This window comes from Antennarius striatus, chromosome 21 (genome assembly GCF_040054535.1).
Source record: "Antennarius striatus isolate MH-2024 chromosome 21, ASM4005453v1, whole genome shotgun sequence".
NCBI lineage: Eukaryota > Metazoa > Chordata > Actinopteri > Lophiiformes > Antennariidae > Antennarius > Antennarius striatus.
In genome coordinates, this window is record NC_090796.1 from 16,538,283 (window position 1) to 16,564,676 (window position 26,394).

At 44.2% G+C, this 26,394-nt stretch overlaps 1 protein-coding gene across 3 annotated transcripts; it reads right to left on the reverse strand.

The window, feature by feature from the left end:
* Window positions 1-445: 445 nt before the first annotated feature.
* Window positions 446-21,884, reverse strand: LOC137588236 (melanopsin-A-like). Of its 3 annotated transcripts, none has more exons than XM_068305182.1 (11): window positions 21,517-21,884; window positions 18,146-18,282; window positions 17,867-18,000; window positions 15,111-15,314; window positions 11,464-11,635; window positions 11,039-11,200; window positions 10,802-10,909; window positions 6,083-6,254; window positions 5,791-5,970; window positions 3,579-3,650; window positions 446-2,304 (listed from the first exon to the last, which is right to left on the reverse strand). In XM_068305182.1, exons 1-11 carry the CDS (start codon window positions 21,637-21,639, stop codon window positions 2,113-2,115), a joined length of 1,656 nt encoding a protein of 551 aa, XP_068161283.1. In that variant the 5' UTR covers window positions 21,640-21,884; the 3' UTR covers window positions 446-2,112. The 3 variants fall into 3 exon arrangements, with proteins under 3 accessions (XP_068161283.1, XP_068161284.1, XP_068161285.1); XM_068305183.1 differs by lacking the exon at window positions 21,517-21,884 and adding an exon at window positions 21,234-21,328; XM_068305184.1 differs by lacking the exon at window positions 21,517-21,884 and adding an exon at window positions 18,479-18,701.
* Window positions 21,885-26,394: the final 4,510 nt, after the last annotated feature.

Sequence of the window (26,394 nt, forward strand, 5' to 3'; positions counted from 1 at the left end):
CTAACGCTGACCTCTGAATGTGTTGCTGGTTGATGTTAACTATTGGTTGAATTCATTCATCAGAGGTAGAGATGCTATTTACATTACGGTACTACAGGATTTTATTTTTATTTATAATAAAATCCTGTAAATGTTTCTAATCAGTTTTAAATAATATAACTTTAGTATTGAAAGTAGTGATGACATTTAAATGAACTCAAATGGAGATTGTAGAATAATTAAAGATTTACGAACGATTCTACTTGCAAGAAGCCTCTCCGAACTAATTATTTTCGTATGTCGAGGACTACCTCAACATACAAATTATGTTCGTATGTTGAGGTAAAAAAGCATTCGTAACTTCACGTGGAGCGTCAGGAGTCACAGACAAAAAGAAAATTGAGTGTTTTAAAAACATGTTTATTTAGAAAAATAAATAACAACACGAAACATTTGTACAAAGAAAACAACATATATATCGACAGGTATATCATAACGCTTATGTCACTACATTCATCGAGGGGGTGGGTGGGGGGCTAAGGAGGGATGGATGAGCTTGATCAACTGAGACGTTCAACTTCTCATTGAACATAAAAATGTCCGCTTTTGTCAAATTCATTATTTTTCATAGGCAAATAATATAGCAGTCTGAGAAATCTGAAAGGAAATCGCAATATACAGGTGAGGAGACAGTTGAGGGGAGAGGAGGTGGAGTCAGACTGTCCACCATGAGGTCGACACAAACACCCTGAAAATAGTCACAACAACAAAGTCAGTCAGCAAACTGGTGATACAGCAGAGTAAAGTAGAGTTCAGTTCGTCAGCGTGACCCGGTTTGTCTGATCCGTGGCCGCAGGGATGGAAAAATCCATGACAAAGAACCAGCAGGGGGGGGGGGGTCGGCACCAGCTGCATCCTGGCTTCTCCGGTCCCACGTGCCAACATGTGTCCGATTGAGCAGTTTAGAAGTTAGTCAGCGCGACCCCTTGACCCCGAGAGGGCAGAACTCAATATGAGCAGTTCGATTTGGATTTGAATGAATCGGCTTCATTTTAGAAAACAGTCATCAAGCAGCAACATAAATGAATAAATGTGAGCTAATGGAGGTTTTTGCACTTTTTTAAATTCACATTTTAAATAAACGCACCAGCCCTGACAACATTTCACACCATCTAAACTTGGAGCGGCGGTTCTAAGGGGTGATAAATGTTAATGTGGTGCCTGAACTCCAGCCTCCTGCTGCATGTGGTCTTTTTAGGCCGGCTTCATCCACCGGCTTTCCTGTCCGACTCTTTGCCCGTTATTTTGACGCTTTGATATGTCGGCTATTCTTTCGGTGAGAAACATTCAGTTCCACAATAATCAAGATGTTTTCAATTTTGAGAACCAAAACAAGGAGCTTAGAGCGGCTTAAGTCTGCATATCGTGGCGGCGTGTGGTGCGGGTTCCCAGCGGGGTTGGCGGCACTGTGGAGGAGTCCTCTGAATCACCGTTAAAATGAAGAGATAGGGCTTAATGCATTTAATACCTGCATTTTTTAGCATATTCTCATCTGGGAAAAAATAAAAGCACAATTGACAGAAAGGCTTAGGGTCGAGTAACGAGAACTGGTTCTGATTTGGAGACTTTATTTTAAGATAACGGGCCTCAAGAAGAGTTTCTGTCTCCACCCCAGGCTGAGTGCTATGTACTAATGCACAGTGTTTGAAATATGGCTCATAAACCCCGTACAAAAATAATTTCGACATCTGTAAGTCCACAGCGTAGTAGTAATCGTCATGAAAGCCAGAAACTGTAACAGGTACTGCAGAAAAATCGAGAAGAAGAGCTGCTGTCTGGCAAGAAAAACCCTTTCCATACCCACCCTGCAGACAAAAAGGGGGGCATTTCATTCCAATTTAAGGCTAACCCGTCTCCAAATGCCGTGATATGTCCGAAAAAGTGACACAGGTGTGGAGGTAAGCAAAGGTGTGTTTAAACCGTCGGGGAATTCACGCTTTGTTGTGCAGAAAAAACAAAAAAGAAAGAAACAAGAGATCGCTCTGGTACTCAGACACGAACCAACGAAGCATGCTGACATAAAGGAGTGTGATGGAGGACACACATTTACACAATGCCGCTTTGTTCATCCGTTCATGGTAACACTGTTGTCTGCAGCCTCGTTATATCGAGGGGCTCCTTGGCAACATGGCTGTAAGTTTTGGCCATTTTAAGATTGCCATGGAAACCCGGGGGGCTGTGCAGGATGGACGGGCTGGATATGGAGGTGACGATGACAGCTGACGTCTTGGTCTTGGCCCCCAGCTCCTCCGCCGCGACCTCCAGCTGTGCGGGAAAAGAGAGAGAGGGAGATGTTCAGATGGCTGGATGAGGGATGGATGAACTTTATCAACGGTCGCTGCCTTGCGATCTGGATCAATACGGCTCTCCTTCACTTAACCGCCCAGATTAAGACAGCGCTCAGTCACGGCTAACAAAAGCCATTGATTGGTTGAACTGATGCATTGCTCTCCCGCGGTGCCCTTAATGGAGTGGGACTGTATCATACAGTTCACCATCAGATCAACGGCTCGCCGCTAGCTGAGAGGAGGGGAGATGATTCTGTTTTAATGCAATGCTGCTCTCTCTCCCGTGTGTTTGGTTATAATTTCCACCAGTAAATATGGTGGAAATATTTGGTAAATAAGTTCATCTGGCGTCTAGGAACGGTTCAGTAAGATTGGTTTTACTTTAGTTGAATGATAAATATAATGAAAGATAGAAAGAAACAAACATTTGGCCAAATCAAAGTGAAATTAACTATTTACTCTTTGTGCACCCAAATTATTAAGCTAAAACTAAAAATGAATCCTCGAAATTCACAGAAATATTCTAATTTCTGTCTGCAGGGAAAAGTCAGTCTGAACTTTATCAATGGAGCGTCTGCAGTCGTCGCGCAGATAACACAAACACCTCGCCACAGTCTGGGTGTGAGAATGAAGAGAAAATGAGCTGCTGAGCTCCCACACCTGTGATTTCATTCATAAAACCAGAGCAGCAAGAAAAATGAATGAAATCTGACAGAATGGGAAGTGTGAATGATTGCATTGAGAAGGACTGGAGGGATCCATCCGCCCATTCATTTCTGGTTCAGCTGCTGCCGGTGATTTATTTATGGACAGATAAGCTAAATGTGGTGGACAAGGACTTGAAGGAAACACTGAAGACGTCTGGAAGCGACTAAAGCTGCTGGAGATTTTTATTACAGGCAGGATTTACCTTACTGTGCTGGATTTTATGCTCAATTTCACAGTAAATTTTGAAAGAAAATAATGATTTCCAGTCACAACCAAATAAGCAATTATTTGAAACTGGGTTTTCTTAGATAAGCTGTTTCTTGAGGTAATTTTCCAGATCGTTGCAGAAGAATAGGGTGAAAGAAATGAACAGATCTCAAACCAATTTTTTTTAAAGGAGTTTAAGCTTTGGTTCAACAAACCCTCAGACCAACTTTTTTCAGACCAACTTTTTCACGCAGGAGTTTTTGTGCCACATTAATAAATTGTAGATGTGATTTTTCAGGGGACAGAGCGAGAGGTGGATGATCAGCGGATTCTTACAGGAGCAGGCAGATGACTGGTTGACTGCACACCGAAGTCCGACATGGAGATGTCTTCAGGCGTCGTCCGAGTCTAAACAGTATGTGACAACACACAAACACAGCCATTCAGAGTGAAGCAAACAAAGTGTTTTTGGTCCTATTCCACCATCCAGGTCACATTAGAACTAAAGAAAGAGTCTCTTTATTAGTGGAATTAAACATGAACCTTCCAGAAAAAAAGGAACATCTCTCTGGAAAACTATGTCATGTTATTACGCCGGCGACAATCACATGTTGACGGCTACAGGGTTAGCATCGCGCTGAGAACAGGGGCCCTTCTCACTTTCCTTGAAATCCGTATTCTCAAAAGTGATAATAACAAATTCCAAAATTTTAAATCAACATTCCACAAACTCCTTCTCTTTATTACCAAGAGTTAGATGACAACACCGATAAAGCTCATCCCACGGCGAAACACAACACAACAAAAGTCGTGTGTAGCATATGATCATGAGAGCCGTTGTTTTGACTGAGAGAAACCCGCCGTGACGATGAAAATCCATCTGATGTGACTCAGCGGGTTTGAATTTTGCTGGAAACATCTGGGCTTATGTAAGAACTCAACACTTAAAGTGGACATGCTACAAAGTTAACACTATCTAAGCGAGCATCAACTGAAGACAAAGGCACACGAAAGGCAACGTTGTCGTTCTACTGCATAGCATTGTGGGATTTATGTGACGGATTAATGTCCAACACCTGCAGACTGTTTCCTGAACGTATGTTCTAGCCCAGGGGTGTCAAACTCATTTTCACTGAGGGCCACATCAGCAGAATCGCTGTCCTCCAAGGGCCAGATGTAACTAAAAAACGTAACTAAATGTAACTTAAAGTAACTTAAAATAAATGCAACTACTCTTTAATGTTAAATAACTCTAAATTTATGATTCATGTGATAAACACTGCAGTTTCACTGAAAAAACATGTTTGCTTGTTTCAGTTATAACATTAAAAAAAAAATTTTGTCAGGTTATTAAACCCACAGAACTCCATCAATCAAGGATCAAACTATCCAAAAGAATAAATAAAAATAACATCAAACACAAAAAGTGTGTATATTAATTTTGTTCAAAATGTTTAGTCAAAGTTAAAATGGGTTCAATTACTGAATTGTGGGAAATGTATTTTTTGCTGAAAGCACACTTTTGACCTATTTATTTTTAGACACTGACGTTTTATGCTCTCGTGGGCCACAAAAAAATGATGTAACAGGCCACATTTGGCCCCTGGGCCTTGAGTTTGACACATGTGTTCTAGCCTATGAATTAGCTTGTTGATGTGGATATGTGACGCAGCCATAGGCCGGGATGGTTTGCCTTCCCTTCCCATCTATGCTAAGCTAACATCACCACCATGTGGCTGTAGCTTCAAAGTCAGGAATGAAAGGGTGTATTAATCCCAAAGGGAAATATGACCATTTAAGAATGGTCAGTAAAAAGCTAAAACATGTGTACATACATGCTACATGCTCTGCTTTGTGCAGAGCTGCAGACAGATGGAGGTCAATGACTCCTAGACAATCCACCGTCTTCTGCTGCCAACAAACACGGGGCTGCATCATGCTAACCCCGGATTAAGACTGAAACATCCAGATTATTGGATTAGTCTTTGGACCCTCTGTAATGGAGTCTTCAGTCAACATGACCTGCATGGCATTTTGATCTATGAGCGTATTTTGCATGTGGGTGACTTGAGTTTTTTCTGCACAATAAGATGATTACATAGAGACGGAAATGCTCCATATTAAATGCCCCACATAGAATGACATACAGTAAAATCACTTTCCGGCGGCCTGATAGCGCGGCGCTCAAAAATGTCACCAACGTTCACCAAAAAGTGGAGGCTTTGAGCTCCAGACATGTATGAAACTCTAATGTGAGAGTCTATAGAAGCATCATCAGCACCACGCACCAGAAAAGGTCAGTTGTCACGTAAAACAGAAATACACATTCCCTCAAAAACACAATGCCCTACCACTCCTCTGTCCGCTCTGACATTTAAAAGAAGCGCCCACCCAGATATAAAGTCATTATCTACTCATTTCCAGCTCCATGGGAAGTTTGTTGGGTTTAATCAACATTTCTGGAGTGTCACAGCCAAACAGAGGAGCCGGAGAAAAACTGCTTCAAATTTAAGCGTTAGCATGCAACCGGGGTTAACGAACAACTCACCGTCATCTGCGAAAGGATGCATATGGCCGGCTCTGGGGCAGTTTTCTCAAAGTCCCCCATGTTGTGACCTCTCACCTTTGACCTCTGGCTGCTGTGGCGCATGTGTTTGACATCAATGGACAACTGACGGCTGACCATCGTCCGTGACGAACAGTCCTCCTCCATGTCTGAGAAGCGTGCCTGAACACAAATCAGACACACAACTCTAAAACGATCAACTCCTGACTGGAAGAGTTTTTCCAAAGGAAGCGTAAGACAGCGACATACCATATTAGATATGAGACACACTCACTGATTCGCTGTCAGACAGGGAGGAGTGGCGGGGTTTGCTGTGGCTTTTGCTCTCTGATTGGCTGGTGAGGGTGGATCGGCGGGTGGACATGAAGCTGCTGCTGCTGAAACGGTCTCTGCCGGTGACGCACAGCAACACGCCGAGGTAGGGAATGTACTTGCTGAGAGCTGACCTGAGAGCGAGAGAGTAAAAATATAAAATAAAATAACTTTGGCGAGAATCTATGGCATTTGTTTTCTTCTGCTGAATACCTGTTAATGAAGTCAGGTGACAATCAGGGTGGATCTTTGGCGAGTAAAGACGTGACGATCCCTCCAACAAGTAGCTCAGATAATGCAGATTAATTTAAATGGATTTAATCCATCTGTTAAAGGTTGGAAGGTAAATGAAGAGTGTAGATCCGCAGGAAATGTGAAACCAAACCTGGTTTCTGAGATTAATTTGGCAACTTTTACCTTTTACTTGAACAGCTCTCAAATTCTACTACACCACTGGGGACAATAAATTCCTCTTTGTTGCCAAGGTGAAGAACTAAGACCAAAAGGCTCTGCAGCTAGCAGGTTTATAGAGCATTGAATGGTTTCGGCAGCGCTGCTGGCCGCTTTGACGCCAGACAGTCTGCAGAATCCTGTGCAAATGTGTATTAACTTCTCAAAATGCGATGAATTAGACGTTGAGCTTCTTGGACTCTTACATCAGATTTATCTTATTGAGAAGTGAACCGTAGTGTGGACCGTATCTCCAAGGTGCTATTAAAGCGCTCTCGGAGACAGCAACAACTGCACTGCTTGTGTTCTGTCCGATAACGTTCCAAAAGTGTGGTCACAAAATTGACAGGAAGTAAGCTGAGGTTGAAGGAAAGGTCAGAGATTTACACAATTGCGTAACGATGGCCGCGTCCCTTGTACTTCCTCACCGATGCAAGCAGGAGTGTGGAACTCTGAGGGGAATTTACAACACACAGACTCACCTCTGATTATGCAGAACTCTAGTTTAGCAGCGGTTCCATAAATAAACCTGAAGCCAATAGTCATATCTACCCTGAGATCGTCTTTAACATATTCTGTCAGTCACGAAACGGAAGGTCCTCGCCTAACATGCGTCTGCATGCAGTCAAAGAAACGTTGTGAGACAGCAAACATGGTGCATCTTTAGATTTCAGAGTAAGTAGAGAACAAATGAGAAATTTAAGAGCAAGCAGAACAAACACAGGAGGTGTGTAATGTAATGGGTTGTGCAAAATGTCCATCTGATTACATCGAAGCTTTCTGATTGTTCGATATTCCCTGAGAGTTGAGAGTGTTTTTCTTGTGCAGAACATACAATACAGCCCATAGAACTCAGAAGAAAAAGAACCTTGAAATCCTCGTCTCTGAGGTCCATACATGACAACATCCTGCTCAAACATCACAGCACTAATTCCCCAAAGCAGAGTCTGGATCCATCTTTACATACAACACCCCAGAAACAAGGTGACCCCCCCCCATCCCCATCAGATTTTATCAGCTGAGAACGGATTCCTGAAAGAACTTGTGGATTTGAGGTTTGCACATGTGGAACAAGATGTGTTATAAAGCTGAATCGAGTGTTCATACTGTAAGCAATAAGACAGAAACAGTATATACAACTGATGTTGTCATGGGAACAGCGAGATAAGTGTCGAGCGTAAAACAAAGCCATGTTTGATAAGGTGCGGTTTACAGAGATTTATTTGTGGGAGATGACTGGAAACAGAGGAACGTCGGTCAGCAGGGCGAGGATTAGCAGGGAGGCGAACGGACAGGCAGGCAGATGGGTAATAATCCCAAACGCGACGGAAAGATAGATGCAGGAATTTAACCCGAGGTACAGATCAGTAAATCAAGGATGCCTGCAGCGCGTTTTTACAGGAGCAGTGATTGAGCACCAAATCAGAGAGGAGCTTATAGTTCCAAAGATCACACCCGCTTCGTAAATGAGAACCAGCACCAACTCTTGTCAGAATATCTCTCACTCTGCTTTTAGTCTAGTCCAACATGAGCAGCCCGGTGGAAGCTTGCAGCTAAGCTCAGTGTAGGTGAAGGTCAAAGGTCAGAGGACCATCAACTTCTTGAACTTCTTGAGTTTTTAATGATGGCATGGATCTCTAGTCAGTGCTGCTGGAGCAACATCGGCCCAGAGTCAACAACCAGCATCAGGGTCCATTCAAACTGGTCCCAGTCCAGGTTCAGGCGTACACTAGATAGAATCCATAACACCTTAAAGGTGTTTTCAGGATTTCCTTAAAGACTTTATCCATATCAGTGGTCATATTCATGCCTTTGGGCTGGAAATCCTTTCATTCTTTTAAGACGTGCATCTTATAACATGGGATTAAAAACAGGAACCATCTCCGTTTCTCCACCGAACTCTCCTCTGCCATCCAACACAGAGACTGTGTCTGATTTGAGACAAGGTGGAGTGGATTAGTAAAGCTAAATCATCTTTATGTAAGGCAACCCTGTTGGGTCAACTTAATTATAAAACATGACGGCATCGCTCAAGAACTCCCCCGCCCCCTCCTCCTTTCATTAGACAGGCATTTGGTCATAGTGGTGACATCATCCCATCTTTTAATTAATCACAGGGAAGTCTGGTCTTTTACTACCTTCGCAAGTGTGAGCTGGAGGTTATGTCTTCGTCCACATTTGTCTTTATTGTAAAAAAAGTTGGCGATGGGCTTGTGGATAGCGGATCTTGATTCCAGATTCTGGATCACTTTTTTTATTTACACTCTCTGTCGGATCAGAGCGGACGCTATCCAATGTTTATAACTTTATATCGCTAAGAGTGTTTTATTAATTTACAACCAAGCTTCTGGACTAAACACACCACAGCAGGATGATGTCGTTAGTTTGCTGATGATACTGTTTTATACGTTCCAACCCGGTCTGCCTTCAGACTGATTTTAAGCTTTTGCAATTGTGACTCCTAAATCACAGACAACTCTTCCACCAAGTGACTCATCATCCCCTGCATGAGAAGTTTGAATGCCACCTTTATTACTCCGTCTGAATTTTAACACTTCAGTCAGGAATTCAGCTTGAAGGGCTACAATGATTAAACCATCCGTATTCAACAAAGCCTCAAAAATCAAACATCAAAGTAGGCTTTTTGTGCGGAATTAAAGGATGTCTGCCATCCTCTAATTTTTAAGTAGTACCATCATCATGTGTGCAATCATGATCAGTGCAGTCATCCTTCGGTGTCCTTGACGGTGAAATGTTCTGTGCTGGCATTTAGCCCCATCAACTCTCAGAAGCATCACAAAGCATTCAGTTTAATAACAACTGAGAGGTTTCATCCTCATCACGAAGCCGATATAAAGTCAACCTGAAGTTCTGCCGTTCATTAAAAGCAGGCAATATCAACAATCTGAAGCGTCAACTAAAATTAAATACTTCATGACATTTTCATCTCAATTGCCCACACACACGGAGACACGGAAGGAGGAATGGGGGTAAATGGGAAACACAAGGAATCACAATGGAAAACACGGGGATGCTGCCACAGCTTGTGTGCCTGAAAGGAAAACAAGAAACACATGAACCTTTCAGCTACTTTCAGATCAGCCTCCTGGTTTTATTTTTTGTCGTTGTGGACTCAAATATGGGTCTCATTGTGACATTTAATTCACATTTCAACTTTGTTCTACGCAATGCCTTGATGCTTTCCTGCTCAATATTCCATATACCATGAGAAAGTAATCACAGGAGGTGCAGCAATTGTCGGTGGCGCCCCTCATGGTCAAAGAATTTATTTAGTCTTATTATGTAGCCCTCAAGCAGAGACGGAGTGACGTCACGTATTTTCTTTGTGGTGGATTTTGTTCTTCATGCATGTTTTATGCCTGTCGTCTTTTGTTTGGCTTGACATGAAGATGGACATGCCAAGAGGTCGTCTTGGAACAGATTCTCTCTGTGAGTCTCTTTTTTTTTCTTCAGTGAATGGAAATCTGTGAAATAGTTTTTCTAATCTTGCTGACATTTAAACAGACATTGATGAAAACAACCTCCTCAAACGAGGCAATTAAGTGTTTCCTGCAATATTGTTCTAAAAGCAGCGGTAATTGGTGAGTGAAGTTTTGACAAAAAGTGCAAAAGTGCTTGGAGACAGGGGTGTCAAACTTATTTTAATTGAGGGCCACATCATCATATTGACTGTCCTTAAAGGGCCAGATGTAACTTATAAATGTAACTCTATGTAACTCAATGTAATGTAAAATAAACATAAATACTCCTTAATGTTAAGTAACTCTGAAATTATTACTTACTCAAGTTATAAATATTACAGTTACACAGAAAAAAAAGTCTGTTTCTCTGTTATAACAAATTCTTTTAATTTGTCAGATTATGGTTCAATCAAGGATCAAACGATCCAAGAGAATAAAGAAAATAACGTCAAACACAAGTTAAGACATTAACTTGGTTCAAAATGTTTTTGTCAAAGTTAAAATGGGGTTAATTACTGCATTGTGGACAAAATTAATGTTGGTCAAAGCACACTTTTGAGCTATTTATTTTTAGACACTCTGACCTTTTGTGCTCTCGCGGGCCACATCAAATGATGCGGCGAGCCACATTTGGCCCCCGGACCTTGGGTTTTCTACATGTGGCTTAGAATGATGCATATGACCCAAAGAAACATGGAACCGAAGCGGTAATGGTAAAGTCAAACCCGCTGCCTGACGCCGTGTCCTACCTGTATTTGGGATGCGTGATGGCGTATATGATGGGGTTGTAGATTGCAGATGCTTTGGCGATCACAGCGGGAACGGAGTTCATGTAGGGAGTCAACATGTGGGCGTACCTGCGGAAAAAGAGGGAAAAGAGACGCATTCATGCAAACGGGTCTCCTGTACAGGATTTACATACGTGTGGAGACACGTTTCTGTTGGACCGGTCGATTGTCATATCAGTCACGACTTCCAACACCTACCCGGCGAATGCGGTGAGTGCGGCGCAAGAATAGGGTGCCCAGGAGAACACAAACAGCAGAATAACGATGAGTGCAATCTTTGCCATCTTCCATTCGCTCCTCATCTTGTGGAACCTCTTTACAGAATCTCTGTTTCCATCACAGCTGATCTTTGTGATGGCTCTGTCAAGCACCAACACACGGTTAGAAAACGTTCTGTTTGCATTCATTCATTTGTATTTTAACAGTTGCTCTAATTTTGTTTTCACATCGACTAAGAAATAATCCTCCAGCGCTGCTGTCCTCACCGCCCACACAGGCAGAGCGCTTTGATTGAGCAGGACATCAGTGGAAAATCGATAGAAAGGCTATCCAGACGCACAATGCACACCGTTGCGTCACACACCGTAAGGCTTTTGCGATGCATAGGAACGTCAGGTACCAACCGTGTTGTGTGTCGAATAGCTCTGAAGATGCAGCAGTAGCTGAAGATGATGATGGAGAGAGGGATGAAGAAGACAAATGTGAAGAGCAGCATGGTGTAGGAGCGGACGGAAGGGGTGAAGGTCATGTAGTCCCAGGAACACGAGGTCATCAGGCCTTCTGGAACGTAAGCGCCTGCGGAAGATCACACACACTTTAGTTGTGGCTTCACACACCTCCACGACTTCTGACAAGTCATTACTGCAGGTCCTGCAGCTGTTTCCTCTCCACCTGAGACGCCTGTTAAACACGGCTCCATCTTTTTGCCGTATTACAGCGTAGCCCAGATTAAGAAAGATGAATTTTGCATTCTCTTTCTTGACATTCCAGTTGTCACGCTTCATCACGTCGCCGTATTGCAAAATCCTGCATTCCATGACGATAACATCGCAAAACAAAAGTTGTGATTGTGAGTACGGGAGAGGAACACAGAATCATCCTTGGTGGACTGGATTGAAACCAGAGGCCAGGCCGATCGGCGGTGATTGTGAATTCAATGTCGTGTTTCAGTGGTGAGCTTCACCACTGAAACACACGACTGTAAACCACATTTTGTTTGCAGATGATTGCATTTATTGTAGATTTTTACAACGTGTCCTAACTGCTTTGGAATGGAGGCTGAAAACCTTTTAGAATAAACACAATGTGACCAGATAGCCCAATTACCCACCGGAAGAGTTAATCCCGATTTTCTTTTTGTTAAAAAACAATAAGATGATAATTTTCTCGCCTTCTTGTTAACTAGAGTGCCACTCAAGTCTTGCAAATTCCTCACCCAGGGTTTCTTTTAAGGGGCCATTCACTTAATGCCAGTTTTATTCTAAAATGGAAAACATGAGTCACTTTATGACGGAAGGCATTTTGGGGATTGAAAATGCAAACAAATGTAAGTTCCAGAGAGTTATCCTTTTAAAAAGGAATCAATTTCATCTCTCAAAGTCGAACTCTGTGTTTTAATTATGCAAATGTTGTTAAATCAGGTGGATTTTCGTTTCGTCCATTTCTGATTTCGTCCATTTCTGACTCAGAAAATTGAGTAATTTCTCAAACATCAAAGTTGCTATATTAAAGTGAAACATATCCATGATCCAGATGTGCACCAAAATGTAATTGCTGCTCTGGACAAACACATCCTCCCATTGGGAAATAGATTTAACAGTTTTTACATCATACTGCTGACAAACCAACAAACTAACCCTAATGTCCTTCGCGCCGATAAATATTAAGAGACACCCGGGAGGTGATTTTTTTAATGCTGCATGCACTGAAACCTGGGAAACCGCTCGCCTTAAAATGACATCTGCTGACAGCTAGAGATCATCAAAACAAGCTGTCAGTGTCAAATCTCTGAAATCTGAGTGGAAGCGCCTCAGAGTTTTTAGGAGTCGTTGCGTCCTTGTCATGAAATAGACCTGGAAATACAGTAAAGCTGAAGATGTAGTGTTTACTTCGATCAGTCCAAATGTGGCTCTATTGCTTTGGATATCAACTCAGGCTGTAACAGCTGATTGCTGCTGGGCTGAATGTCGCTGCACGCCAGAGAAAAATGAAAATCTCTCCCGGATGTACCATCATCATCACCATGATGCTGCCATCACTGCTAATAGCAACCTTTAGCTGATTGTAGGGCTGAGGCTGTATCATACAAATGTATGCTGTGTTCCTTTGTGAACACCCACCCCCAACCCCCCTTGGAAGGCTCAGGCTTTAATATATGACCGAAGGGCTCCATGTGCAGAATCCATCAGATGTCACAGCTGAAGATTTCTTCTGTAGTTTCTGTATTGAAAAACCAACACTCACGGTGTTTGGCATGCAAACTGCAGGGATCTACTGCAAACACACACACACACACACACACACACACACACACACACACACACACACACACACACACACACACACACACACACACACACACACACACACACACACACATACACACTTGTAAATATAATACAACAGCACTCTCCGACAAACACTCCCTTTTTTTCAGGCATTAAAGGAAGCAATAAGTCACCTTTACTGCTTGTTGTGTTAGGGTGTTATGGGGGGGGGGTCCAAATGCCAAGAGACTTATGAGTCTGCAACAGGTTAGATGAAGGGTAACTGCAGCAGTGAAGATAAGGGTCCAGGAGACTGTCCTGTTGCTATTGATTGAATAAAAGCACTATCCTTCCAGACCTCTGAACCTGTGGTGTAATCCCTCCCCCTCCCCCCCGCCAATAGTTAAAGTTTCATTCAAGGAAAGAAACGAAAAGTCACAGAATACATGTTACCTATAGGGTCTAAATAAGACATAATGGTGATGTTATAACTACCTCTAGAAAATAATCCCCGAGTTTTCATTTTGTCATTGATCACATATGTTAAACACATATTGGTTGGTTGCATTAATCAATATTTACTGTATACGTAAGACACACAAATATATCAACAGGCCTGGCATCTCAGGGCCGCTGATTAATTGATTTGATCTTTAATTCTGCAGAACAGAACTTCTATCGTCAATGAGGGTTTGACTCCGTCAGAAGTTCCGCTGCCCCGCGAGGTTCCCCAGGCATCTATGATCGATCCTCTACAGTTCTCTGCCCAACACAGACAGTAGCTGTGCTCATTACATCATCCACTAACTTGAAAGTCATGAGTTTGACTAATTTACAACTCAGAGCACAATGACAGTTTTAAATAGGTTCTGTTTCCACACATCTTTAACATCTTTCATTTCTTGTCCTGTTTGGAAAGACCTCTGGTAGGAAAAGTCCTGAGAACAGTTCGCCATGCAGTTTCATTTAGACTGAACTTTAAAAAAAGCAATCTTTTGTTCAGTTCAGGGAGTTTAAATACCACCTCTCTAAGTCTCGTCTGGCAGGAAGACCTGCAGGACTCAGTACCACCAGCCAATGGAAATAACCGATGACAGCCGGTGTCCATAACAACGAATTGCATCGAGTTCAATGCTGGAAAAAAGTAGAATGAAGTTGTGCTAACTTAATTGAATCTGACTGGCTCACACCGACCTGGACTCTTTTTTTTTACGGGGTCACGTAGAAGGAAGGAAAAGATTCAAAAAGACAAGCAGGCAAAAGTGAAACTAGTGTTGTCAGCTACAAGCAAACACCAGCTGATCCGTCTGCTGATAAGGGATATTAAATAAAGTGCATTTGGCGTTAGGTCACATCTATTGATATAAGAGCTGCAAGAACTGGCTGAGAGACCAACGAAGACGGAGCCCAAAAAATTGAGCAGCTCAGAAGGACCTCATCCATCAGCTGCAGTGACTCCCAGTAGGCTCACATCTTCCCTATAGGGACAGTCTGACCCATGTTACATATATAAGATCTGGAGGGATACCAAAATCTTTAAATCACAACTGTAGGATCACTAAAAAGTACACTCAGGTGTTATTTTCATTCTTCCAGCTCCATTTTTTACCCTACAGCAGCAAAATAGAGGTCATGTAATTGGATTCTTCAGGTCCAAATCACCTGGACCAACAACCTTCTGAACATTTTAAAATCAGTTTAACAGTTTAACGCAATTACTATCAGAAAAAGGTTGGAACATTCTTTGGCCTCCTGGATGGAGGCAGTGTCGGTGTTGTACTCACTCCACCCGAAGAAGGGGGGCAGACTCCACCCCATGGAGTAGACCCAGGCAGCCGCCACGATGCTCAGGGCTTTCTTGCGAGACATCACCCCCAGGGAGGCCAGAGGCCTGGTGATCACCACATACCGGTCCACTGCAATCACCATTAACGTCATCATGCTGCAAATACCAAAAAGTGCTCCACAGAAGGCATACAACTCACAGCCTGCAGGAGGAGAGGTGAGGGAAGGGAGGGTGGGGTGGGAGAGGGAGCAGCAGGGGTGAGAAAGGTCAAATATGTTTCTTGCATTTGAAGGTAAGTGAATTTTCTGGCAGCTCTTGAACAACAGCTGGAAATACTGGAACCGACTGTTTCTCAACTCGGTTTTATCGACGGGTTTAAATTAAGCGTCCTACCCAGGGATTGCGTCACGTGAAGATCTGCCTCACATGGTGTCAAATTTGACGCACGTTTGAAAGTTATCGATTGAGATCCCGCCGAAAAGCATCAGTGTTGTTTTCATCCGTTGGCTGTTCAAGCTAATGATGCCAGCGTGACAAAATCAGGAGGGCAAAATCATTTTAGATGGAATAAAATCATGAGCAAACAGCTGATCCCACTCAGAGAATGCTGTCTAGTTAATATTATCATGATTCCCTTTGAATCCTGGTCACTTAGATATTAAATCCATCAGATTAAACTAAAATAACCCAAAAAAACTAGATGGTAACTGAAAGAAACAGAGCTGAATTTGGACCATGTTATGTTCATAGTCCACTTTAATCTGCCTGGTTATAACAGGGATTAGAAAGACACACATGCGTCACTTACGACCTGATTCAAAGAGGCCCTGCCCCCCCCAAGCACAGAAGAACAAAACACATCAAAGAAACCTCAGGAGCCCTCGAATAGCCTCGTGTTTGACTCTGACGATATTCATTAAGATGAAGTCTGCTGGAAGAGAAGGAAGAACTACGATTGCCTGTCTCTTCTGAGCCCTGATTGGATAAGAAGGGAACACGCCCATCTGCTTCCAGTTAATGGAGAGCCGCCACGCCCTGCACAACAGGTGACGTGAGCATCCGTCCAATCAACTGAGAGGGAATTTAGAGAGTGGCCTATGAAGAGCATGGAAAGGGGAGTAAGTACTAAATAAATGTGGAAGAATCCATATGATTTGGATCAATCTTTGGATTTGGATCAATCAATAAATCAATCAATAAAAGATGATGGACTTGTAAAAAAAAAAAAACGGAGGAGGAGGATGGATGGAGGAAGAGTGTGAAGGTGACGGTGAAGGTGAGCGAGGAGTCAAGATGTGAGGTGACGACAGGCAGCGGTGTGATTGCAACTTTGCACCATTAGTGTTTAATTATAAGACATTAAATAGTGTTTAAACGTCTCATAAACGCTCCTGATGTAGAAGCGTCTGCACACTGCGAAAGGTTTCACTCACTCCAGCGGTTTCTACCGTGTTCCTGTGTTCCGAGCTGCGTTCTCCTTTGTTATTATGCAAAACGCATCCATAATGCATGAGGAAACCCAATGCGTACATTCATGCACACTTGCAGACATATGTGTTGAGCTGTACTCACATATAAAACAAACACTCTGTCATCGAGTTATCAGCTGCTGTCCCTTCAGGCCCAGAGAGTGTAATTACCCCGGACCCGTCACACATGAACTCACAGCGAGAGGACGGCGTAAAGGAACTCGGGCAATTCATCCTACATAACAAGGCGTGTGCGTCCCTCACCAGAACTGTCTGTGTGTGTTTGACAGGCCATGCTAACTCGCTAATGAACTCCAGATTGGCTTCCATTAGAAGATCAGAAGGTGGGGAGCAGAAGTTCAGCAGACTGGGTTCATGTAAAAATTCTAAGAAATGTAAAGGTCAGTGAAAAGAAGTCCTGCAATGATTTATGGAAACGAAAATGAAGATGTTGCAGCAACTTTTTTTTTTGCACGTGGCAGACGAGGAAACGACCAAGCAGAGCGATTTCTCTCAAAAAAGCAGCGCCGAGCCGGTCGATATCCGACTCACAACCAGGCTGATTGTTTATCCCATTCACTTGTGCGGTTAAATAATTATTCTTGCAAAAACAGGCCGTATTTCTTTCTCCTGATAAATTCCTATCCTCGCTTCTCATCCATATATCTTTTCTGAAACAGGGTTGACGGAGAAAAATGAGAAATAAAGGCAGCGCTTTCTAGGTTGCTGGGGGTTGGAGGTGATTGGAGAGAGAAGGTGAGGGTCCTCGCGAGAGATCTAACGGTGATCCTGTCTTCATCAAGGTCAGTAGAAGTCCTGAAGGAAAACGCAACGCTATCAGTGTTTGATCAGCAGAAGGTGGATTCTCTTTTACCAGCTCGGTATCTCTGGCCCCAGTGGGTTTCACATCCATGCACATTGCAGTGCAACCCCCCCACCACCTATCCTACCAACCCCACCACCATCCCCAACGAATGGACTAATGTAAAGCATGGCGACAGACGGGCGTGTGATCAATGAGACACGACACAGGTAGCCTTTGTGCTTCGCACTAAAGAAGGGAAGCCTGATAAGTGTGTGTGTGTGTGTGTGTGTGTGTGTGTGTGTGTACAGAATATTAATTGAACAGTACGTCACACTCAAAAGACAGAAAGATAACGGTCCCTGTCAGAGTCAGCGTGTATTGATGTAAACGTAAGTGCAGGAATGTTCCAGATGTATTTGTCCGTGTTCAGGTGTTGAGATGTTCAGGTGTTTAGATGTTAAAGTCGTGGGCATGCCTCACCCTTCTTTCCAAAGATCCATCTCTTGTGCATGCTGGTGATGAAGAACGTGGGCGTCTGGGTGAAGCACATGAAGAAGTCCGTCACTGCCAGGTTGATGATGAAGATGTTGGATGGCGTCCGTAAGCTCCGGCTCCTGTAGGAACACGGGACACAGCTGTCAGCACTCTCCTCATTGGACAGTCCCACCGAGGGTCGTCTCATTGTCGGATGCATTATGATCAGACACACACACACACACACACACACACACACACACACACACACATCACAACAAGTACCTGCAGAAAGCATATATGACCAGGAAGTTTCCCAGCATGCCCGTGATGCCCACGACTAGGATGACTACGCCGATGGTGTAGTGAGCGTGGTCCGGGACGTCCACCGTGGGAAACGGGTGGTTGGGAACCATGGTGCCCTGGAGGAGGAGTCACAGGAAGGAAGAGCAGGTGAGGGGGTCATCCCTACCACTGTGATGATGTCACCATGGTGACATCACTTTACTGTCATTAAAGTCTGCTGACCAGAATTCTTTCTTCTTAATAAGTTATTTATTTAATAAGTTATTTAACATTAAGGAGTAGTTAAATTTATTTTACATTACATTTAGTTACATTTAGAAGTTACATCTGGCCCTTTGAGGACAGCTGTTATGCTGATGTGGCACTCTGCGAAAGGAGTTTGACACCCCTAGACTCCAGGGGGTTGTTGGTGATGGTGGTGGTGGTGGTGGGGGGGGCACATCTTCTTCATTCTTCTTCATTTGCTTCTCTGCTAATCTGGCTTCACGTCTCAAGCCAACCTGTTCCCAGGAGTCAGGTGAACGCGCCAACCTGTGGGAATGAGCCGGAAACTTTCCAATTTTCCTCACTGACTGCACGACAAAAGAGGGACTCTTCTTGGAAAAAACACTCTAGAATAACGATTTTTAATCTAAAAAACAAAAAGGTGCAACTCCCTAAAGAGCCGGTTTTGTCGATATGAGGCTTTCAATTCACGGCAATTTCTGAGAGGCCGTTTCCCTTCAGTGTATTTACACTTCCCTTTGTTGTGTTTCTTCCAGTAGGATGCACACACACAAACGCACACACACACACACACACACACACACACACACACGTCACCTATCATCAAAACCCGCCACCCCCTTTAAACACACATGTTGTGTGGAGTCCGACATCTGTTCCAGGTGTCCTCCTCTCGTCCGGCTCCTGTTACTGACACGACGACTTCTGAACGGCAATGTGGGGGGGGACGGCGGGGGGGTTGCATAAGAAAAAGAGTGTAAAGGTTAATGGGATGTTACAGAAACTAAAGGTGATGTGCAGATGTGACATGTGTGCGTGGAATGTAAACATGCGTCTAGTATGACCTGTCATCCATGATGATGATCACGCTCCAGTCCCCCCCTCCCTCCATGTTAAATCCCTCCATCGGTGGGGTTCCTCCTCTTCCCTGCCAGTCTGCCACTCTTCCCTTTCCCATCCCTACTGATCCCTGATCCCTGCTGAATCCTGCCTTCATGTCTGCTTTCTAAATCCATCCATCACTCCCTTGCTCCCTCTTGTAGTCTCTTCTCTCCTCTTCATCTCAAAGCTCTGGCAGTTAGGAGTCAGATTAATGCCGATCACAGGGAGACGATGGAATATGGGCACCGTGACCAGCATGCAAGTCCCTATAGAATGTTTGCATTGGTGTAGAGGACGAGATGGAGGACCAAAGTGTCTTTCTGCAGCTCCGGGGATTTTTCCGTCCGTAAAGCGAAGAAGAGGAGAAGCTTGAAGACCAGAGGGAGGAATGGAAATGCCAGAACATGCATGTCCATGTCCAGCTGATTGGGTACAACCTGGTATTTTAAATGCCAGAGAGAGCAGTGAATAAGATCTCCTGGTTCTGTCTCCTTCCTCTAGATCTGCACCAGAATACAACCGGTTCATTCCTGAACGCTGTCTAATCCTTCAACTCAGTTTTGTCAAAGTCCATCCTGAAAGTTTTGTGTAATCCAACTAACAAGCAAACCAAGAAACAAATCACAGAACAACCAAGAATCAAATGAACAGTCATCACCTGGACGCCACTCACAGCGTCTTCTATCCACCTCCTGTCTTCTTTGACGATGCTGATGTCTCAATCCAGTCATAATCCAGTGTCAATCCAATCTCAATCCAGTCATAATCCAGTGTCAATCCAATCTCAATCCAGTCTCAATCCATTAAAATTCTGTTTATAATAAACACACAATCATAATTTAACAACTAAACTGATCCATCCACACACGTCACGGGCGAGCCATTAATCAACTGATCGATAAGTTTGAAGATAACCCGTTATTGATTATTTATGGTACTCTTGTCAGACGACCTGCAAACGCACGCGCCATAATTGCGCGCGACCAATCACATGCACGCGACGAATCCCTGGACTCGTGTTGGTTTTCATTCCACACACACACACACACACACACACACACACACACACACATCCGTGTGTGTGTGTGTGTGCGCGCGTAAATCAGAAACGTGCCCCGAGTCCTCCGCGGATTTCACATCTGATAATTAAGAGAGAAGAAGTGACGAGCAGTGGAGGAGGAGGAGGAGGAGGAGGAGGAGGAAAAGAGGAAGAGCAGGAGGAAAAGAGGAGGAGGAAGAGGACTCTGGGGAGGAGCGCAGCGCGTTTTGAAGGAGTTTGAAGCCACTCTGGTCGGTTGAGAGGAGGATCCCGTCAGGAGCATCAGATCACTAAAATACTGGAACCTGCAGGCTATGACGTCACAGCGGGGGCTCTGACACTTGTTGAACCTCAGCGGTGCAGCCGTGGTTTTTTTGCCCCCCCCCCCTCCTGGGGCAAAGTTAAACCTCTGTTTTTAGTTTTATGGGCACTAAAGCAGCTCCACCTCTCTCCCTCTCAGAGGCTGATTCATCAGTGAAGACGTTCTGCAGAGGGGGCTGTGACGTCATTAACCACAAACCTTTGAATTTACAAAAAATATTAGGATTTATAACCAGCGGTTCAGATGAACCTTAAACCACATGCTTCATGTTTTCTGCCTCAGGGCTGCAACAGAAATGCAGAGAAGCTCCGAGCTGAACTTCACCTGCAGCCCACGTGTGTTAAAATCACCATCTGGACACAGGTTCCCCCCCCCCACACACACACACACAACCCCTGTGGCGTGATGTGACAGCAAAGGCATCATCAGTCACCAGCGTGAGTGAAGTCGAAGATCAGGGGGGCTGTGAACCCCTGACAGATGAGATCAATGGGCAGATGTCGATCATTCTGATTAATCCTGTGATCAGTGACGTTTGTGACGCTCATTTTTAAAGCAAACTGACGTCACTTAATGCGATAATTACCCCCCAAACAAACCTCGAGGGGGGTTGCACCGAACGCGTGGAGGGGAAGCTCCTCACTCATCCACGCTCCCGCGAACCAGCCCCACATTTTATGAATGACCCCGCTGATGAATGGAGACACCTGCGGACACCAACGCGCACCGCCCCGCGCCAGATGCGGTGCCGTCAGCCGCGCTCCGCGGGTCCGGTCTTGCCGCAGCGCGCAAGAGCTCTCCGGGAATCCCCCCCCCCCCCCCCCCAAAAAAAAATAAATAAAAATAAAGCAAAAATTGTGCGGGACGGTGCGGGATACTCACAGCTGTGGCGACCGGGGACAGCTTGACCAGCCGGTGCGGGCTGATGGAGCTGACGTACCAGGGCGCACGGGCGGTGGGGTCCGGCGTGGGGATCCCTGGTCCAATTAGCAGCCTGGAGTCCATTCACGGTCCACGGTGGTCAACTAAAAGTGTGAGGGAAAGTGGACCGGAAAGGTGCGGGGTCTCTGGGAGGTGGGCTAGTAGTCCGAGTGACCCGGCATCATCGCCGCCCTGCGCTCATGTCTGAGTCCAACGGGGCGACCGGAGACCTATAGCAGCAGCGGAGGGGAGGAAAGACGCGCTCTCCCCCGCGCCTCGTCCCTCCCTCCGCCCAATCGCTAGTGCGGGGATGCCAGAGTGTGTCAGTAGGTCTGCGTCCGCGTTCACAGACAGACCTACAGCTCTGTATTCATAACTGGATTCAGCCCCCCCCCCCTCCATTACTCCCCATCCCTTTGTTTTACGCACTCCTCAAGAAGTTCCACTAGAGACTGTAAGATTGGTATTTTAACTTCACCGTGTCAACTTTTAGGTATTTTAACTAAACAGACGTTTATATCCGTTAAAAATAAAACGCAACTTGGAATAAAATGTGAAAATCATTTCAGAAAATAAAAAAATGTTATTAACATGAATTGGCACAAATCAGGTCTGATTATGAAACAGCATCAGGGTTTATGTCAGTGTTACTATAGAGACCTAAGTCCGACAAGTGGAGCGTGTTTCATGGGGGGGTGGAGAGGTGAGGGGGGACTTTGGATTTCGAGTGTATCAACGGGGAAAGGTCGAAACCAAAGAAGGATTGGAGGAACACGCAGATAATGTGGAGGGATTTAAGTATTTAAGCATTTGTTGTTTCGTCCAAATATTGAGGTTGAATGGAAGACTTTAATCCGGCTGGAGGATGAGAAAGAGAGAAAAAAGAAGCACGAATGGAAGGGGTCATCATTGATTTTTGATTTTACACGGTTAAACAACAGTAAATAGAGCAAAGAAATAAATTCGCGTAAGCAACAATAGTAGAAAACGACTCTCCCCGTGATTGTAATGAGGGCAAACACCAGGACGTCATGTTAATGGTTCTTTCATTTGATGGCAGGACCGGAAATTGTCCCTCAGGCTGTAAATGTCGTTTCACGGACGACCGGTTCTGACTGAGCACTGGTGCGTGGAAAAATAACAAATGATCAAATTTCCGATTTGTCCCTGAACGAAGCATGACAGCTTCCAACACCTGGTGAAAATCCAGCCGTGACTGATCCAGGTGAGCAGTTTTTATACGTCACCTGCAGAGTCACCTGGGAAACACGTGGTACACGGAAACACCTTGAAGACACACCCCCCCTCCAGCCGTCAGAACAGGTAAGGCAGTTTTAATGTTATTCACTTGTTTGTAAGCACTGCTGGATGTAAACAGTCTCACTGATGTAGGCGTTGTTGTCACGCTGCGTGATGATGCGTGATTTTGTGGTTTTGTTGTGTACATAAACAAATGTGTCATGGAGAAAGACACTATTTGGGGAGTTTTGCCCGAGGTGTGGTGGGTTTGGACATTTACGCAGCCTCTCAATGCGCGCATTAAGGCCTGCAGCCTTATTCATGGTTCATGTCTTGTGCGTGCGTGTGTGTGATTGTGTATGAATGAACTATGCTGGTTATTGTTTGGATGTAACTATGGTTTTAATGATAGTTGGAGGAAAAGTAAAGAAAATTGCGGATCTGAGGAAGAAGAGGGGGCAGAGAAAGTCCAGAATAATCAAATTAAATAATTTATGCAAATTTATTCACATTAAGTAACCTTGTTTTCTTATGAATTGGTGTGGAAAAAGTAATCATGGGAACAGAGGAATAATTCCTTCCCCTTGCTGGACCCTGTTTACACATCTCATAATTGTGTTGACCCTGAAGTGTCAATTTTAAGACAGAAATGGGGATAAAAACCACTTCCTGATCACAAACAGTTCCTCCAACTATTAAGGAACAATAGAGACGTCGTTGTGAATTGACTTTCTGGCCACCTGATGGATTCCAGTCCAACTTATTCTTATTTTAGCCCTTCTGCACCGTCTCCCGAGGGGAATGTCTGCTTTTGAAGTGGCTGGTTGTTCACTAGCTCGTTGCTAATTATGTTTGGCGCTAACCAGGTAGCATGCAGAGTGAAATTAGAGCTGAAGCTAAGAACAGGAGGCTCCTGCTGCAAAAAAAAGTGATGTCATAAAAGGAGCGAGTGAACAAAACGGGACGGATTCAGAATGGAACGCCGAAACAATTCGCTAAAAGGTGCTACAAAGGGTGGAACGTGTCCATGTACAAGTCCTGTGAAACGTAAATGATATGGAAATATTGCTGTTGTTCTTCTCTGCACAGCTGAGCTGTGGGAATATTTATTCAGCGCTGTCATGTCTCATAATGTCTGTAGAGGATATCTACATAGAAAGAGAGAGGGGAATATTTATTTGTGACTCTTAACGGCTCCTGGGTGAACAATGAGGCCAGCTTTTCATCGCTTGAATCCAGCCTGACATTTAGCTGAGAGCGCTCTGCCATGTTGACGATGGATTGGGAATAATGGTCGATTGTGCACTACCGAAGAAGGATGTTGGGAACATCTAAGCATGACCATCTTTCACTTTTGATTAAGTCTTGAAGTACAGCATCTTGTGATTTGCCTCGTTTTTTTTCTGTTTTTTTTTATCGTCATTGCTTCATCACGCCCTGTTAGCATTCTGTTTGTGCACTCTGAGGCACGCTAACACGCTTCCCTGCTAACCCATTTTAGCCTTTATGCAACAATTTCAGCAACTGTATATTGCTAATTCTCCCTTAATAGGTTTAATTCTGCAAAATACGCTGAACCTTTTGGAACTCGGGGCTGAAGCGTTGAAGTTTCCACCCTGGAGGAAGTTGTTATCAGTTGCATTTGCAGGCTTGACCTCGTGTCACGGTCCTCAGTGCACGTTCACCTCGGTGTGACGTCGCGCTTTCATTTTGCAGAATTTCCATACAAACACATGCAGAGCAGGTGAATTCAGGGTTGCAGCATGAAGTGATCTATAAAAGAGAAACACATCCTTCCTCTGTGTGTTTTCATTTCATATATACAAGCCTGCGCGTGTGTGTGTGTGTGTGTGGGGGGTGGGTGGGGGGTGGGTGGGTGTGGGTGTGTTTGTAAGCAGCTGCCAGACGCACAAAGCGACCGGTCCCATGATTTGGAGTTCTGACCGATAAGAGGATCAGAATTCAGGGCTCTGGCCGGACTTACACAACAGAAGCTTTATATAAACAACACGAATGCAAATGCTAAAACAATACTACACTGTGTAGCCTGACACCCCCCACCCCACACCTAGTTTATGTGTTCTGTCCAGGTTATGTGGGGATATTTTGCATCATGGGGTTCCAGGCAGCCGCTCAGACTTGAAGAATAACGTAGACGCAGGGCTCGAAATTAACTTTTTTTCTTGGTAGCACTGGTGCTCCCAAATTTAGAAGTTAGTAGCACCAGCAAAGACTTTAGGAGCACCTACCCAAAAGCAAGGCAGTGATGGAATGATAGAGACGCTCCGTCCATCTCCGTTCCTCCTCCCTCCCTCCCCCAGGTGAGCAGCCGCAGCTGCGCTCTCATTGGTTCCTGGCAGGACCGCAGGAGCGCGGTCTCACAAAAAAAGGCGCACCAGATTTTTTTCCCTAGTCGCACCGGTGCTCCCAAATATATTTAATAGTCGCACTGATAAAAATTTGGGTGCATATGCGACCATAATGGGCGCAATTTCGAGCCCTGAAAGTGACTCAGTTCGGGTCAGACTGGCTCATGTCAGACGTGTCCTGCAACCCAATAATCAAAGTGTCTGCGAGCAAAAAATAAAACAGTACTGGAAGTTGCACGCATGTATTTCAGCTAAAATTCTTCCAAACATCATCGTCCACCGAGTTCAAGATATTGACACAAGGCAGTCAGAGACTGCAACATTCCGCAACACCTCTGAATTCAAAATTTTACTTTGACCTACTTTCATAATGGTCACAATAATGAATTCCATATTGTACTACCAAGTATTTGGCCTTTTGTAAGTTGACCACTGCTAGAGGTAAACTGTAGCAGACAGGACAACCTACAATATTGTTCTGGCATTAAAAAGGTATAAAAGTGAAAATTTGACCTTTTCCTAGTTTTTCAAGGTTGTGATCTAATTTTCATCCCCTTGCCTCCTTGAATATAACGTCTTTTGTTTCGTCTTATAATCCGGTTCCTGAGATATGTGCAAAAAAATGACCTAGTTTTCTCAAGGTCAAGGTCATCATCTCATTTTTATCCCCTTTGCAGCCCGAGTAATGTGGTTTTTGTTTCATCCTTCTATCTGCCACGGTTGTGAAGATATTTGGTGGACAGACGGACGAACACACTATCACTGACAATTACAAAACATCATGTCTTTTCTGTATTAATCTCTCTTTCCACCTCTCACCTATACCAACGCCCACCTGTCTCTCTCTCTCTCTCTCTCTCTCTCTCTCTCTCTCTCCCTTCTTCAGAAACATCCATCATTCTTTGGTAATTGTGCATCATATTCATCTGTGTTTACACTGTAAAAGGAATTAAAGGCAGATATGTGCTTAGTATGAAAAACACACTTAACAGAGAGAGACAGAGAGAGAGTTACACAACTGCATTTCAATGTCAACAAAACCTTTTCATCCACATTTAACAGCAGAAAAAGACCCAGATGATCATTCATTATCATCAAAATTTCAGTCAACTCAACCTTCCTTATAACAAGTCACCTGGACGAGATGGACGACCAGCAGAATTCTCCAAACATCCTGTTATCACTTTCACTATCTCACAACTCGTCTATCATTGTGCAGCAGTCGACTCAT

Bases quoted from the DNA above. Each gene is read 5' to 3' on its own strand.
- LOC137588236 (XM_068305182.1), bottom strand. From the start codon at position 21,639: ATGGACTCCAGGCTGCTAATTGGACCAGGGATCCCCACGCCGGACCCC. The intron at 15,315-17,866 runs GTGAGGCATGCC...CTCCTCCTGCAG, and splicing joins ATGGATCTTTGGAAAGAAGG to GCTGTGAGTTGTATGCCTTC. The intron at 10,910-11,038 runs GTAGGTGTTGGA...CTTTTTCCGCAG, and splicing joins GCACTCACCGCATTCGCCGG to GTACGCCCACATGTTGACTC.